Source organism: Salmo trutta, chromosome 6 (assembly GCF_901001165.1).
Source record: "Salmo trutta chromosome 6, fSalTru1.1, whole genome shotgun sequence".
Lineage (NCBI taxonomy): Eukaryota > Metazoa > Chordata > Actinopteri > Salmoniformes > Salmonidae > Salmo > Salmo trutta.
This window is the reverse complement of record NC_042962.1, coordinates 35,801,099-35,819,140: the sequence shown is the minus strand read 5'-3', so window position 1 is coordinate 35,819,140 and position 18,042 is coordinate 35,801,099. Positions and strand designations below refer to the sequence as shown.

The window sequence follows — 18,042 nt, the reverse complement described above, 5'->3', positions numbered from 1 at the left end:
CTGGACTATTGACATTGACACCCCCCCACACACTTTGTTTTTACACTGCTGCTACTCTCTGTTTATTATCTATGCATAATCACTTTATCTACATGTACAAATTACCTCGGCTAACCTGTACCCCCGCACATTGACTCCGTACCGGTACCCCCTGTATATAGTCTCGCTATTGTTATTTTGTAATTTACTTTATTTAATAAATATTTTCTTACCTCTATTTCTTCAACTGCATTGTTGGTTAAGGGCTTGTAAGTAAGCATTTCACGGTAAGGTCTGCTGCACCTGTTGTATTCGGCGCATGTGACAAATAACATTTGATCCACTGGATATCATAAGGTGAATGCACCAATTTGTAAGTCGCTCTGGATAAGAGCGTCTGCTAAATGACGTAAATGTAAAATTTGAGTCGGTATTAAAACGTCCCCACCGCGGGGGAATTCTCATGTTGCTTATGAGTGCATTTCACACTACTTTTGGATTATAATTGGATTGTAAGGCTCGTATGAATCTCCTGCTTAATAATATTATGTTTGTATCATCGTTGCCAATCAACTGCATTATACTTAAAAAACACTTCAACCAGTATAAATGCCCTTTGGCTAACTTCGCTACAGCCTATGTCAATGAGCATTAGCATACTAGGTAACAACTACTGCATTCAAAATAGGTATTTTGCAAAAACGAAATATAATCTTAGCGACTGTTCAAGCAATAATCAAATAAACATTGTAATCATATGACAACCTCAAAAAGCATGAGAACCCTAAGCGTATGTTTAGAAGTAATAACTATGTACATCTATGCTATGCTGTATGAGTGCAGATCGGGAACGGCAGCTGTTTTCCCCATGGTGGCCGTTGTTCAGGGACTACTTGTTTATGACGTGAATAGCGACCTTGATCCTTGATATAAAAATCCTCTTTCCTTGTTGTGCTTAAATAAAGAGTTCAATTATAGCTTACGCTAGAAGGCCAGAATCATCAGAACACCCACACACTCTCTCTGTAACCTGATACAGAGGGGTCCCATGAGCCTAACTATACATGACGACCACATCAGCATTTCCTGTCCTGGGTGAGCTGGACTCAACTTTGACCCCTACTTCCTGTGGCCGTGCATCCTGCCCCTACTAGGTGTCTTCTATCGGGGAAGGAGAGGGGTAGCCAGCATGTCTCTGAGATAAGCAGTGAGTGATAGACACAGGCTGTTAATATAATCTTGAAACAACAGGATGCAAGCCAGTGGGATCTGGGATGAATGTGAGGTTTATCTTATCTATGCTCGGGATGATTTACTTAACTTGAGTTCAGTATTATCACAGAGTCAGTCCCTGAGTATCCACCACACAACTTTCCCAGTGCTCTATCCCTCTGTCGGTTTCCCTTTCCTTTCCTGTTCTTCCATGGTGTCTTACTGACTGAGAATATCATGACTTAAGCCCTACAGGAATTTATTGTGTGCTCCCCAATGCCCATGACTCCTGCTGTAGCTATTATCCTGAGTTAGGGCATTCAAATGTTTTATTGAGACTCATCTTCAGGGGAAACGCATGGCCCATTGCAGACGAGCTATTAGGTGAATGGCAGTGACCAGACAGAAGGAATTTACTCAAACGAATCATCATTCTGTGTATCGACCATATGACGTGAGCACATGCCTTGCCTAATAACACACTAATCTTACAGAGTGGAAAGAACTCTGTATATTTCCATAAGGCAGGTCAGTTAAACCTGGGTTTCATGAGATCATTGTATTAGTTACCTCCACTGACTATATATTAGTGGCTACCTCCTAGTATTAAACCACACATTCTCCTTTCCTCTCCTCCCTACCCGTTCATGCTGAACTGAACAGAGAATACAGTCATTAATGAATCAGTAATGGAACAAATCCCACTTCAATACATTTTTTCACCTCTCCTTGGTACATAGAATCATCCGGCCTCTTCACTGAGGTGGTGGGTAAGGCAATGCTTTACTCCAAGGGCTGTGGCAGTACTACAGTGGATATTCATTTAGAACTAAATGAGTAATGACAGTGAGCAGGGGGCCAGTGATACCATATGATCAGGAGGAATGATTCAGGAAGAGAGGGGGAAAACGGAGGGAGGGAGCGAGGGACTGCAGCAGAGTGAAAACCACGTCAATGCTTTAATTTGAGCGAGCGCCACAAGCAGCCAGGGTAAGGGAAAGATTGGTGGGTGGCTGCAGCTTTCAATGGTTACGCCGACCTAGAGTACCGACAACTGTTTTCCAGAGAGAAAAGCAATGGGGACAGAGAGAGAGAGAAGGAGGATGAGTGTGGAGGTGTGTTTGTTTTAAAAGGAAAAGGGCTGAGACTTGCATTATGTTTCATCAGTTTATTCCCACAGAGCTGGTGTTTATTAGAGAGAGAAAGAAAAAGAGAGAGTGAGTGAGAGGGACAAGGAGAGAGAGTGGAGGACGAGCAGGGAAAGAGAGAGAGAGAATTAGGAGGGAGGAAGGGAGAAGGAATGTGCCTGATCAGGCATGGATCTGGCCAGCAGCCAGCTTTCTAAAACCTCGGCAGGCAATTTAAGTATAACTCATGCTTTTGAAGTGTTTAATGTTCTCAGAGACCAATGACATTCTTCCCCAACTTCCCCTTTAAGAGGGAGCATGCAGATGGACAGGGGTGGATATGGCATAATAGTGATGTCAATGACAGCAGGATCTGTCTGGAGAGTAGACTACAGTATGTCAGTCAGGTGTGAGACAGCTGTTGAGAGCTTGAAACTGTCTGCATCACAGGCAGTCCACAAAAATAAATGCTCAAATCTGTTCTGTATTGGCAGCTATACTGATTACCAAACTCATCTATCTAACCATGAAGAACATTCTGTTCTATAAGTCTGTTTACATACATAGTCACCATAATCTAAACACAACTCTGTCACATCACACTGTGCAAAATAACCTGTCCCTTCCATGTCATCCACTAGCTAACATACTCAGTAAACGTCATCCACTGCAAATACCATAGCTAAGACACTGGGCAATCTGAACCAGCTCCATACAATATAATCAACGATCCAAATCAAAAACAGCCCTGCAAATGACCTGTTACATTGCATGTACAATGCATTCAGAAAGTATACATTTTTCCACATTTTGTTACGTTACAGCCTTACTCTAAAATTTATTAAATAAAAAAATGTCCTCAATCTACACACAATATCCCATTATGAACAAAGCGAAAACGGGTTTTTAGAAATTGTATTAATACATTTTTAGAAATGTATTGAAAATAAAAAACAGAAATACCTTATTTACATAAGTATTCAGACCTTTTGCTATGAGACTCAAAATTGAGCTCAGGTGCATCCTGTTTCCATTGATCACCATTGAGATGTTTCTACAACTTGGAGTCCATCTGTGGTAAATTCAATTGATTGGACATGATTTGGAAAGGCACACACCTGTCTATATAAGGTCCCACAGTTGACAGTGCATGTGAGAGCAAAAACCAAGCCATGAGGTCAAAGGATATGTTCGTAGAGCTCCGAGACAGGACTGCGGCGAGGCACAGATCTGGGGAAGGGTACCAAAATATTTCTGCAGCATTGAAGGTCCCCAAGAACCCAGTGGCCTCCATCATTCTTAAATGGAAGAAGTTTGGAACCACCAAGACTCTTCCTAGAGCTGGCTGCCTGGCCAAACTGAACAATAGGGGGAGAAGGGCCCTGGTCAGGGAGGTGACCAACTACCCGATGGTCACTCTGACAGAGCTCCAGAGTTCCTCTGTGGAGATGGTTGTCCTTCTGGAAGGTTCTCCCATCTCTGCAGCACTCCACCAATCAGGACTTTATGGTTGAGTGGCCAGACGGAAGCCACTCCTCGGTAAAAGGCACATAACAGCCCGCTTGGAGTTTGCCAAAAGGCACCTGAAGGACTCTCAGACCATGAGAAACAAGATTCTCTGGTCTGATGAAACCAAGATTAAACTCTTTGGCCTGAATGCCAAGTGTCACGTCTTGAGGAAACATGGCACCAACCCTACGATGAAGCATCGTGGTGGCAGCATCATGCCTTGGGGATGTTTTTCAGTGGCAGGGACTGGGAGACTAGTCAGGATCGAGGGAAAGATGAACAAGCAAAGTACAGAGAGGTCCTTGATGAAAACCTGCTCCAGAGTGCTCAGGACCTCAGACTGGGGCAATGGTTCACCTTCCAAAAGGACAACGACCTTAAGCACACAGCCAAGTCAATGAAAGTCCTCTCTGAAAGTCCTTGAGTGGTCCGGACTTGAACCCGAAAACTGAAAATAGCTGTGCAGCAACGATCCCCATCCAACCTGACAGAGCTTGAGAGGATCTGCAGAGAAGAATGGAAGAAACTCCCAAAATACAGGTGTGCGAAGCTTGTAGCGTCATACCCAAAAAGACTTGAGGCTGTAATCACTGCCAAAGGTGCTTCAACAAAGTATTGAGTAAAGGGTTTGAATACTTATGTAAATGTCATATTTTTTTTTATATACATTTGCAAAAATGTTTTTGCTTTGGCATTATGGGGTATAGTGTGTAGATTGATGAAGGAAAAAACTATTTAATCCATTTTAGAATAAGGCTGTAGTTTTTTGGGGAAAAAGTCTAGGGGTCTGAATACTTTCTTGGGGACCAAACAATTAATTCCCATTCAAAATCCTATTTTCCCAAACCTAACCTTTAAACGAACCCTAACCTTAACCCGAACCCCTAACCCTAATTGTAACCCTAACCCTAAACCTACTGTAACCCCTAAGCCTAAAATAGCCTTTTTCCTTGTGGGGACAGGCGAAATGTCCCTACTTGCCTGAATTTTACTTGTTTCACTATCTTTGTGAGGACTTCTGGTCCCCATAAAGAGAAGAAGAAAAAAACACACACACCATGAGCTAATTCTCTATGCGAGATTGCCTTGGTACAGCTATTGAAATGTTAACATCCTTTAATAACACCTCACATTGTTGTCTTTTGGGACGTGGCATCAGACCCTTCCCACGGTGATGTCAATTTCACATGTTTGTGTGTGTGTGTGTATGCAGGTTTGTACGTGTGTATACCGTAATTTCTGGACTATTAAGCGCACCTGAATATAAGCCGCACCCACTGAATTTTTTAAAAAGTATTATTTTGAACATAAATAAGCTGCACATGTCTAAAAGCTGCAGGTGCCTACTGGTACATTGAAACAACTGAACTTTACACAGGCTTTAACGAAACACGGCTTGTAACAAAAATAAATAGGCTTTAACGAAACACGGCTTGTAACAAAAATAAATAGGCTTTAACGAAACACGGCTTGTAACAAAAAATAAAACATTTGCAGTAAGCTTTAGTTGTCTTTTTGCACTGAGTCAATTCCTCACGCTGCTGTTTCCAACGTCTTATCATAGACTCATTAAGACCAAGCTCCCGTGCAGCAGCTCTATTTCCTTTTCCAACAGCCAGATCAATCGCCTTCAACTTGAAAGCTGCATCATATGCATTTCTCCGTGTCTTTGCCATGATGAGGGTGACAAAATGACTACCGTAATCAGAATGATGGGAAGTTTGAGAGCGCTCGATTTAATCTAAAAAGTAAACAAAAAAGTTGTTTGACCTTAACCCGTTTGGCAATTTCATTGGTCTAATGAAAGCTTCATGCCGCCAAAAAACTGAGCACATCACAGAATGTGTTTTTTTGGAGAAAAAAAAATTGAAAGCGAAAAAAATCCATATATTAGCCGCGTTATTGTTTAAGCCGTGATATTCAAAGCGTGGGAAAAAAGTTGTGGCTTATAGTCCGGAATTTACGGTATACTCTTTGTGTGAGTATATGCGTAAGGTAAGCTTAGTTCAGTCACAGCGCGGTACAGCACTCCAATGCCCTCTAGCAACATAATGCTCTCACCATGGCAGGTCTATTTTAGAAAGCTGAAAGCTACCCTGGTGGCATGGTCCTGTTTAAATACCAGGGTCTCCTGTTTTAGAGTTAACCCTGCAGCCTGTAGTACCTGTTTCCTTTCACTGTATCACAGTTACACACAGGTAGAGCCCAGTCAAGGTACTAGGTATTCTTAACTGACATCACCTTTACTGAGTTCAGTGCAAGGAAAAATCAGTAAATCGGTACTACAGTAAACGCTCAGCAAAAAGCACACAGAAAAACAGACATGGAGAGAGAGACAGATCTGTCTGCGTGCGTGTCCCACTCTGTGTGTGTGTGTGTGTGTGTGTGTGTGTGTGAGACCATCACCTTCATCCCAGCGGTCTCCGTTGTGATCTTCACTGGGTACGTTGCTGTCACAGTCAGCCCCGTCTGCCAGACTCCCGTCCTCCTCCACGATGTGCAGCTTGTCCTCATCATCTGAATCTGAGCCTGGGGCCTTCACCACGTTACTGTAGTTGGTTACTGCGGGCGGAGAGAGAGGAGAGGGGTTGGTCATTTCACTGTCTATCAACCGTTAATATGATAGAAGTGAGACGCGATTTAAGACAGTGAAGATGGATGAGAGAATGGTCCCCAGTAGGGATGCACATTTTGGTCAATTGTGCTCCCATCTAACTGACCATCATTAACCAGTCAACAAACGGTTATATTTCTTCCCAAAAAGTATAATGACGTGACCAACAGAAAATACTATCAGAGATCTTCATATAATGATGAGATGCTTATGTTTCTGCGCTAACAATGGGAGTCGTCTGAAGGCAGGAAACAAGCTTAGGCCCAAAATAAGCCCATAGAAACTCATTGGACATATATTGGCGAGAGTGAAACCTCTCACTTCGCCTCTTCCTCTCTGATACATACAGTACATGCATACACGGACCAGACATTTTTCATGAAGAGCTTATTAATGGAAACATGCAACAATAGCAAGCCTATCGTCTTACAGTCAAAAGGCTGTTATTAAACATGCAACTCCTGTAATGAAGCAGCTAATAAAACGTAATTTTTTTCTAACATTTGCCAAAATGTAGTTTGCGGAAAACACAGTTCTAAACAGAGCACCTAATGCCAGCAGTTCCAAATGTGACAGAGATGAAAATCTATAGACCGATAAGCATGACCGGTCAAATGTATTTTCGGCAGCTAACCGATTAACGGTTAACCATTAACATCCTTAGTCTCCAGTCTTGGAATATAATCAATTATGCCAGCAGATTAGCCAAACAGAAAATATGCAAACAAATCAAATATAGGCTAAAGCCAAAGCACGTCATTACTAACAACCAAGGAAACAGAGCACTCCTGAATGGTATCTTCTCGACACAGAACGGCTTTTCTCAAACCACCTCTCTAAATTCAGTATTTTTCTCCTGGAGGTGCCCATAGCCAGCGACCTCCATTCCATTTCAGCGTTAGTTTACACAGTGGAATGGGAGATAAGGGAAATGGGTTTGATTCTGTGTAGCAGCCTAAAGTCTAATTATCTGTGGTATGCTAAGGTATGTGCTAGCCTAGCCTAGCATAGCACACTGACATACTATTATACAGCAGGAGAACAGAGTGCTCTGTGAAATGGTTATGTACTGCTTATGAATATGATATGTATGGGTTATAAATATGTAATGAAGTGTTCAGACCCATAGGGGGATGTACAGTAAAGGGAAAGATTCATATATTGGGACTCATGTGCTTACTAATAGCCAATAACCTATATAAATAGCCTATAGTCAACATAACCTAATCCAAGGCTGCCTCCATATTAAACCTTGAACTCTCCCCTCCCCCATCAATGTGTACATCTTTACCTCTACATTATTACTGGCAGAGTGAGATGTGTAAGGGTCTCTGTCTGTCTGTCTGTCTGTCTGTCTGTCTGTCTGTCTGTCTGTCTGTCTGTCTGTCTGTCTGTCTGTCTGTCTGTCTGTCTGTCTGTCTGTCTGTCTGTCTGTCTGTCTGTCTGTCTGTCTGTCTGTCTGTCTGTCTGTCTGTCTGTCTGTCTGTCTGTCTGTCTCTGTGTGTGTGTGTGTGTGTGTGTGTGTGTGTGCGCTACAGGGTTAGAGCGCTAGGAGAGCCTCAGTCTACAGAAGTGATTATTAGAGACATACATAACACTGATGCTCTACAGCAGGTGTGTGTGGTTGCTTGCGAGTGCGCAAGTTGTGCGCGGCTCAGCTGTTTGTTCACCCGCACCCGCCCGCAATTGCTAATAATCTATCAGCAACTACCCGACTATATGTAATAAAGTGAAAATCTGAGGCCCGCACCTGACCCTAACCCGCTAATATAGAAAATGCTCTATAGGCTACAGTCAATTTCAATTTTTGACAGAGAATGCATTATTTTTTTTTTGCCTGATTTATATATGTTTCTGCTTATAATTTCCAACATTTAGATAAGCTATTTACATTTTAGTCATTTAGCAGACACTCTTATCCAGAGCGACTTACAGTAGTGAATGCATACATTTCATCCATTATTTTTAATATATATTTTTCCCGTACTGGTCCCCCATGGGAATCGAACCCACAACCCTGGCGTTGCAAACACCATGCTCTACCAACTGAGCTACACGGGACCGTTAGTCAACTTGTCTATAATTAGATACATGCAGTTTCTCATCTGTCATAAAATGTTGCCCTAGAAGACTAAATAAACCCTTGCTCACCACAATGTAATAAATCGATAGAATTGAATGCTTCAATCTAGTTGACAGCGGTAAAGTTCTCTGTCATCTCTGCTTCTTACACAGAGCAAAGGTGTTAAGGGACCGGGAATAAAATGCAATAACAAAAAAAAATTGTTATGTGCAACATTTTCAAATGACATCAGTGTTACCGGTTGTAAGGAAATAGAAAGTCGTGAAAACAAACCAACATGTTTCTGATAAGATTTCAGTTCGGCTTAAATGCATATTTTAAGTGGTTAAAATAATATCAGCTTTTATGATGCTGAAATTGATGATGAAACCGTGGATGGATGGCGGCATTCGCGCAAAACTGAAAGTGCGAACCACCGCATTTAACCATGAAAAGAAGTCTGGAAATATGGCTGAATATAAACAGTGTAGTTATTCCCTCCTCAAGGTAATCCAACAAGCAAAATGCTGGTACAGGGACAAAGTAGAGTCGCAATTCAACGGCTCAGACACGAGACATATGTGGCAGGGTCTACAGGAAATCACAGACTACAAAAAGAAAACCAGCCACGTCATGGACACCGACGTCACACTTCCTGACAAACTAAACACCTTCTTTGCCCGCTTTGAGGATAATACAGTGCCACCGTCGCGGCCCGCTACAAGGACAGTGCCCCCCCCCCTTCTCCTCCGTGGCTGACGTGAGTAAAACATTTAAACATGTTAACCCTCGCAAGGCTGCTGGCTCAGACGACATCCCTAGCCACATCCTCAGAGCATGCACAGACCAGCTGGCTGGTGTGTTTACAGACATATTCAATCGCTCCCTATCCCAGTCTGCTGTCCCCACATACTTCAAGATGGCCACCTTTGTTCCTGTACCCAAGAAGGCAAAGATAACTGAAATAAACGACTACCGCCACGTAGAACTCACTTCTGTCAACATGAAGTGCTTTGAGAGACTAGTCAAGGATCATATCACCTCCACCTTACCGGCCACCCTAAACCCACTTCAGTTTGCATACCGCCCCAACAGGTCCAAAGACAATGCAATGCAATCGCCATCACACTGCACACTGCCCTATCCCATCTGGACAAGAGGAATACCTATGTAAGAATGCTGTTCATTGACTACAGCTCAGCAGTCAACACCATAGTACCCTCCAAGCTCATCATCAAGCTGGAGGCCCTGGGTCTCAACCCCGCCCTGTGCAATTGGGTCCTGGACTTTCTGAAGGGCCGCCCCCAGGTGGTGAAGGTAGGAAGCAACATCTCCACTTCGCTGACCCTAAACACTGGGGAGAGCCCCCTCCTGTACTCCCTGTTCACCCACGACTGCGTGGCCATGCACGCCTCCAACTCAATCATCAAGTTTACAGACGACACAACAGTAGTGGGTTTGATTACCAACAATGATGAGACAGCCTACAGGGAGGAGGTGAGGGCACTCGGAGTGTGGTGTCAGGAAAACAACCTCTCACTCAACGTCAACAAAACAAAGGAGACAGCAGAAGGAGCACCCCCCTATCCACATCGAAGGGACAGCAGTGGAGAAGGTGCTAAGTTTTAAATTCCTCGGCGTACACATCACAGATAAACTGAAACGGTCCACCCACACAGACAGTGTGGTGAAGAAGGCACAGTAGCACCTCTTCAACCTCAGGAGGCTGAAGAAATTTGGCTTGTCACCCAAAACCCTGACAAACTTTTACAGATGCACAATCGAGAGCATCCTGTCGGGCTGTATCACAGCTTGGTACGGCAACTGCACCGCCCTCAACCACAAGGCTCTCCAGAGGGTGGTGCGGTCTGCACAACGCATCACCGGGGGCAAACTGCCTGCCCTCCATGACACCTACAGCACCCGATGTCACAGGAAGGCCAAAAAGATCATCAAGGACAACAACCACCCGAGCCACTGTCTGTTCACACCACTACCATCCAGAAGGCGAGGTCAGTACAGGTGCATCAAAGCTGGGACTAAGAGACTGACAAACAGCTTCTCTCTCAAGGCCATCAGACTACTAAACAGCAATCACTAACTCAGAGAGGCTGCTGCCTACATTGAGACCCAATCACTGGCCGCTTTAATAAATGGATCACTAGTCACTTTCAACAATGCCACCTTAAATGCCACTTTAATAATGTTTACATATCTTGCATTACTCATATCATAGGTATATACTGTATTTTATACCTTCTAATGCACTTTGCTTATGCCACTCGGCCATCGCTCATCCATATATTTATATGTACATATTCTCATTCACCCCTTTAGATTTGTATGTATTAGGAAGTTGTTAGATTACTTGTTAGTGCAGTAATATCTGTCTCAAGGAGTTAATATTAAAGGTATGTGAGAGGTTAAGTCCAAATATCAGTTTCCATTAAACCCATCTGAACAGTAGGCTACAGTTCCCTTGACGTGCCATAGGCCTATTTGAATCCCGGTCTTGTGACTGTTGAATATGTATAGCACCTCACAATCATCACACAACATTCTCTTTTACCACTTCACTAAAACATTCCCAAACATTACTTTTCTGTCCCTCCTTTTGTCAAAAATCTATTTCGCTGCTTTTCTCTGATTTAATTAAACTCCGACATTGTCCTTTTTGCCTCCGTGGATCAACTTTAACTTTCTGCCCGTTCCAAAAATCTTTTGGTGCGCGTACAGTTAGGCCCTAAAGCTTAGGCTTATGCACTAATGCCAGATAGCCTAAAATAATGAAAGAAAAACAAGAATGATACATTTAGATTTATTAAGGTATTGTTTTTTCTTTATTCAACCGTTACCCACCCACCCTTCGCCCACACAATAGCTAATGACCCTTAATCCACCCGCGACTCAGATATAACCGCTGGGACTGCGGGTTATATGTCAACACGTGCATCACTAGTGTGTGTGCTATTGAGCTTTACAGTCATGGGAGTAATCATACTTCATACTGCCTCTCGTCTCTTTTCATTTCAACCTGTTTCTTCATCTCTCTCTCTCTCTATTCCACCTGTGGTCACCCCCTCTCTCTCCCTCCCTATCTCTCACTCTCTCTTTCCATCTCTTTTTCCCCAGCTCTCAGCACTGTGCCTCTCTCAGGCCAAATCAATTCTCCTCTGAGAGGCGCCCAGTCAGCAGTGGGCTCAAGCTGCAGCACCAAAACACAGATCGCACACATCACACACACTACACATCCACCCACACACACTCCCTCCCCAGCCCACACTCTCTGGCCTTATCGCCCACATTTACATTAAGCTGATTTGGTGGTTCTCTCTTTCCTAACCCCACTCCATCTTTCTCCCTCTCTCTCTCTGTCTCTCTCTCTCTCACTCCCCTTCTGGAGCATAGTGGTGGATGATGATAATGTGGAGATGCAGCAGCCTGTGGCTGAGGAATGATCTTCTATAAGAATAGTTCTGCAGAGCTGAGAATCACGGGGAGGTTTGTTTTCTGCATAGAGTACACATGGTTGATATTCACAGAGACTCCCCATAGGCACACACACAGCTCAGGAAGAGAGGGATGGAGGGAGGCCATTATATGGAGTGTGTTCCCAGGGTCAACACGGCTCTGCATCTGCAGAATTCCACAGCTACAGTATCATCAGGAGACTCATCTCTCTGTCTATCATCTCTCTGTTCTCCCTCTCTTTATCTCTCCACCCCCACCCCCCACACTCCTGTTAGGCTGAGTCCAGTGATGTATGGACCCTCTGGCTGGAGTAGTAGCACCAGTGCTGAGTGACTCTTCAATCTGAAACAAGAGCCATACAGTCAGAGGTACAGGTGCAAAGTCAGCAATAAAAACACGTACAGGAGCATCACTGAGAGTGGATTGAGATGTGTCAGAGAAATTACAAAACGGCAAGCCAGAGCCACCACAAAGTCGTTTGATGGATAGATAAAAGTGAAAGGGGTTGCTGGTAGTGAGAGAAAAAAAATCATAATCCGATATTATAAATCCTCACTAGACACAGCCATGTTTGTTCGCTTCACCTCAGAACTGACAAGAGTAAAAGGATGGTGCTTAGCACTGACCATTAGCTGGATAGGAAGTGAATTCCTCTGGGCCACAATAGTGTGTTTCTAACAGCGGTAGGTAAGCAACACCTAGGGAAAACAAAGCAAGAACAGAGGTCCCTCTCCCTCCTCTCCACTCTCCGTCAGCCTGACCTGTTTAGACAGCTGTGTTCATTAGCACTAGCACACTAACAGATGTAACAGTGTAGGTTCCGTCCCTCTCTTCGCCCCAACCTGGGCTCAAACCAGGGACCCTTGCACACATCATCAACTGACACCCACGAAGCATCGTTACCCATCGCGCCACAAAAGCCGCGACCCTTGCGACGCAAGGGGAAACCCTACTTCAAGTCTCAGAGCGAGTGACGTCACCGATTGAAATGCTATTAGCGCGCACCACCGCTAACTAACTAGCCATTTCACATCGGTTACACAGACACCAACACACGACAGGACTCTATTGCAACTCATCTGAGGGGAGGAGAAACCTCTACCACCCTTTAACTTGGAACTTCAAAGAGGAACATTTTTACATTCATTTCCTCTAATCTTGGCACCCAGAACCAAATCGCCAAATACAGAACAAGTAGGAAATACGTTCCACTGAGAATAACTAGTTAAGCTATACAGATGATGTAAACCTAAGCCAAAAGTCAAGCACATTTTCACAGCTTATCTGGAAAGACATCCAGTTCTCTGGTCCCAATGCATACATTGGTGCTTCCCACAAACTACCTAGTGCAGGAGGTGAAGAGACCACCTAACATGGGTGTGTGAATGAAAGCCAGTTCTTTAAGAACAGAGCAGTCAGTAAAACTCTGACTAGTCCCTAGACTGGTCTACCATTACACAACAGTTACATCCACTCCTCTCTGGTGTAGTGGCCACCAGTCAGGTATCAGACCAACCCTTTTAAATTGTGTGTCCCGAATAATGGCACCCTATTCCCTGTATGGTGCACTATACACCATACAGGTGTATAGTGCACCACACAGGGAATATGGACAGAACTATATGGGCCCTGGTTAAAAGTAGTACACTGTATAGGGGATAGGGCAAGTCTGATAAAGCCTTTCTTCCCCGAATATCCTCGGCCTGCTCCGCTTTGTTCTGTGAAGTGCCTATTTAAAACCAAGCTGATGGCAGCCCTGCCCAGCCAATGCCCACACCTACTGTCACCTACTGTACCATGCGCCTTCGGTACTCAGAAACCCTGTTTTGACACATGCCAAGCTGAGTCAATAAAAGCCTGTGAAACAGGAGCGGGGCGGGACAATCCTTTTGTGATAACCTCACCACCTCATTGGCCCCCTCACAAGCCCCTGTAACCTCATTATACTAAGATAATTTCAACAGACTTAAATATTCTGATCTAATGTTATGTCACAGATTTACTTTCTCAGCTCAGTGACGGACGGTCAATCGGCCTACCTACTGTACCTAAGACATTCTCTAGAGTGGAAGTTGGGTGGGCACTGAATGGGGGTGAAACAGTTGTGGATTCAATCAATACACAGATCAATACATTGTTGGTTCTTATTGGAAAACACTGTGCAAGAAATGGAAACCAAGAGTAAAGGAAGTCTTTAGATGAATGCAGAAACCTACAGTACAACACATCCTGCACTATGGTGTCTGAACTATGCCTGGAATGTCCAACCAAAACACCTCCACAGTGTTTGGGCCTTAAAGAGACGTGTGTGTGTGTGTGTGTGTGTGTGTGTGCGCTTTCTCCCTCTCGCACTCTACAAAACAAATCATTTGCACTCGTTCAGGATCCTTTGTTGCAGCGTTTAGTTTGTGTGATTGGACAGGCTACATCCTGCTGGAGCAGCTTTCACACCACTTCTATATTTAACCCACTAGGCTACACTCTCCTCTCGCTGAAGTATACCATCTATACACACACACACACACACACACACACACACACACACACACACACACACACACACACACACACACACACACACACACACACACACACACACACAGAGGTACACCACTTATTTTACAAAGGCCACGCAGCACAGCAATTCACAGAACAGCGCTGCCAGGCAGCCAACGGATGATGAAAATACCACAGGCATCCCCCTGTAAAGAGAACAAACCAGCGCTGTCACAGTCTGCTGCAGAGCAAGGTACTTTGCTTTCCTCACAGAACCCACAACAATTAAACAAACCAAACTAAAACAAAGCCGTGCCATTCAAAACCCAGTATGCAGACTCAAGGTGAGACGCCCTGTACTTGACTGAGGCAACGGTACTGTTATTTAAAACAAAACCATGCACTCCAGATAGGACTAGACAGGAAGGTCACCTAAACAGTTAGGGTGACAAAACTTTTTTTTTTTATTAAAAGGCAACTTCTCACCTCACTTCAAAAAGACACATGGGTCTAACCAATATGAACCTTGATTTCCGACTTTCTCACGTTTGCTACAATAGCTGTGTCTGGGCATCGGCGCAGAGGAAGGCTCCGGCCTTGGAGCGGTACTGGATGTCGTGCCTGGACTGGGCACCGGCGCAGATGAGGGCTCCGGCCATGAAGCTGGGTTGGACGCCGTGCCTGGACTGGGCACCGGCGCAGAGGAAGGCTCCGGCCTTGGAGCTGGACAGGACACCGTGCCTGGACTGGGCACCGGCGCAGAGGAAGGCTCCGGCCATGGAGCGGGACTGGACACCTTGCCTGGACTGGGCACCGGCGCAGAAGAAGGTTCCAGCCATGGCACCGACGCAGGAAGCTCCGGGCCGTTGACCGTCACCAGAAGCTCCGGACCGTTGACCGTCGCCGGAAGCTCCGGACCGTTGACCGTCGCCGGAAGCTCCGGACCGTTGACCGTCGCCGGAAGCTCCGGACCGTTGACCGTCGCCGGAAGCTCCGGACCGTTGACCGTCGCCGGAAGCTCCGTACCGTTGACCGTCGCCGGAAGCTCCGTACCGTTGACCGTCGCCGGAAGCTCCGTACCGTTGACCGTCGCCGGAAGCTCCGGACCGTTGACCGTCGCCGGAAGCTCCGGACAGTTGACCGTCGCCGGAAGCTCTGGGCTGTGGACCGTCGCTGGAGGTTCCGGGCTGTGGACCGTCGCTGGAGACTCCGGACTGTACACACGCACTGGTGGACGAGTGCGGGGAGCCGGCACAGGACGTACCCGGCTGGGGAAGCGCACTGGAGGCCTGGTGCGTGGAGCCGGCACAGGTGGCACCGGACTGATGACACGCTCTTAAGGGCGAGTGCGGGGAGCTGGCACAGGACGTACCGGACTGGGGAGGCGCACTGGCGGCCTGGTACGTGGAGCCGGCACAGGTGGCACCGGACTGTTGACACGCACTTCAGGGCAAGTGCGGGGAGCTGGCACAGGACGTACCGGACTGGGGAGGCGCACTGGAGGCCTGGTGCGTGGAGCCGGCACAGGTGGCACCGGACTGATGACACGCACTTCAGGGCGAGTGCGGGGAGCTGGCACAGGACTCACCAGACTGCTGACCTGCACAACATCTCTCTCCTCTCTCCCTCTCCCAACTTCTCCATCGCCTCCCTGACGGTCTCTGGCTCTTCAGGATGAGTGCGGGGCGCTGGCACAGATGGCACCGGACTGATGACCCGCTCTTCAGGGCGAGTGCGAGAAACCAGCACAGGACGTACCGGGCTGAGAAGGCTCACTGGAGGCCTGGTGCGTGGAGCCAGCGCAGATGGCACCGGACTGGTGTCACGCTCTTCAGCATGCCTGCGCTGCAGCATACTCCTAGCCAACATCATTCTCCGATATCCCTCCTCACACTGCTCCATCGACTCCCAGGCGGACTCTGGCTCTCTCCTTGGCTCAGCCGACCACCCCCATGCCCCCCCCCCAAGAAAATCTTGGGGTTTCTGTGGCCGCGGTCACTGGCGTCGTCGCTGTCCTTCATGAGTCCTCGCCAAGGAAGGGTCTCGTGTCCTCCCATGATTTCTTCCCAGGTCCAAAACTCCTTTACCTCCGTCACACGCTGCTTGGTCCTTGCTTGGTGGGATATTCTGTCACGATCGTCGTACAGAGCGGACCAAGGCGCAGCTTGAGTTGAGTTCCACATAATTTTAATTCACAGTGAAACAACAAAACATCCAATGGCCGTGAAGTACAGCGCGCACATAGGCACTAACTGAAACAATATCCCACAAAACAGGTGGGAGAAAGGGCTTCCTAAATATGATCCCCAATTAGAGGCAACGATTACCAGCTTCCTCTAATTGGGAACCATACAACTCACCAACATAGAAATAGAATGACTAGAACACCCCCTAGTCACACTCTGACCTAAACACCATAGAGAACCAAGGGCTCTCTATGGTCAGGGTGTGACAAGCTGGGGCGGCAGGTAGCCTAGTTGTTAGAGCGTTGGACTAGTAACCGGAAGGTTGCAGGACCGAATCCCCGAGCTGTCAAGGTAAAAATCTGTCGTTCTGCCCCTGAACAAGGCAGTTAACCCACTGTTCCTAGGCTGTCATTGAAAATAAGAATTTGTTATTCTTGACTTGTCTAGTTCTTAACTGACTTGTCTAGTTCAATAAAGGAACAAAAAAAAATGCTGAAGGAATGAGACCTGGAAGAGTGGTAATGCGAGACTAAACCAATGCAAAAGGTTCCAGGAATTGTGAATATGGCCATTAGAGGCTGGTGGGAGGAGTTATAGGAAGACTGGGCTCATTGTAATGGCTGGAAGGGAATCAATAGAACAGAGTCAATCACGTTGTTTCCATGTGTTTGATATGTTTGGTATCATTTCATTCTAACCATTAAAATTAGCCTGTTGTCCTATAGCTTCTCTTACCAGCCTCCTCTGATGGCCATGTATGATCAGTCACCTTATGAACTCTCTATCAGCCTCATACCGCAAAAAAATATTTCACATGAAACCATGTGGTTTTGGAACACTTCACATGTGATGATATTTCACATCAAGTTTCAAATGTGGATATTTTTCACATAAGATTACACAGGTGATTCCCTGCAAACACAAATGAGTCGTTAGGATGTCCCTGGAACGTCACGCAGTCAAAGTGTTTTTAACTGATATATTTGACACACACAATTACATTGTGTATGTTTATTTATACAGCAATTATTATTCAACCTGTCCTCACCTGGGATTTGAACTCACAACCTTTTGGTTCACGGTATCCTGCTACGACACCATATCAAAAACAAATTTTACTTGGATTCCTACACTTTGGACTTCAAAGTAAATTTCAGATTTGTGAAAAATAAAAAAGTATATTTATCATAAGCCATGGATTGAGATAGGGATTTGGACTTGTGAGTTTTACTTAATTCTCCGTACTGGCCAATGACTATAACGGCGATTCTGATCCAACCATAAAATACATTGTGCCCCTGGACTGAGAGGATGGAAGGTCAATATGTAGCTAGATGTAGAAGGATAACGTTAACTACCTAACGTTGCCCATGAAAGGAAGTTAGG

The 18,042-nt window shown here is 45.6% G+C and overlaps 1 protein-coding gene across 1 annotated transcript in view; it reads right to left on the bottom strand.

The window, feature by feature from the left end:
- LOC115195878 (zinc finger E-box-binding homeobox 1) overlaps positions 1-18,042 on the bottom strand; it is a 98,217-nt gene that overhangs the window by 20,960 nt on the left and 59,215 nt on the right. Inside the window, exon 2 of the mRNA XM_029756205.1 lies at positions 6,234-6,389. Within this exon, the coding sequence (XP_029612065.1) occupies positions 6,234-6,389 (156 nt within the window). The remainder of the gene's footprint in view (positions 1-6,233; positions 6,390-18,042) is intronic.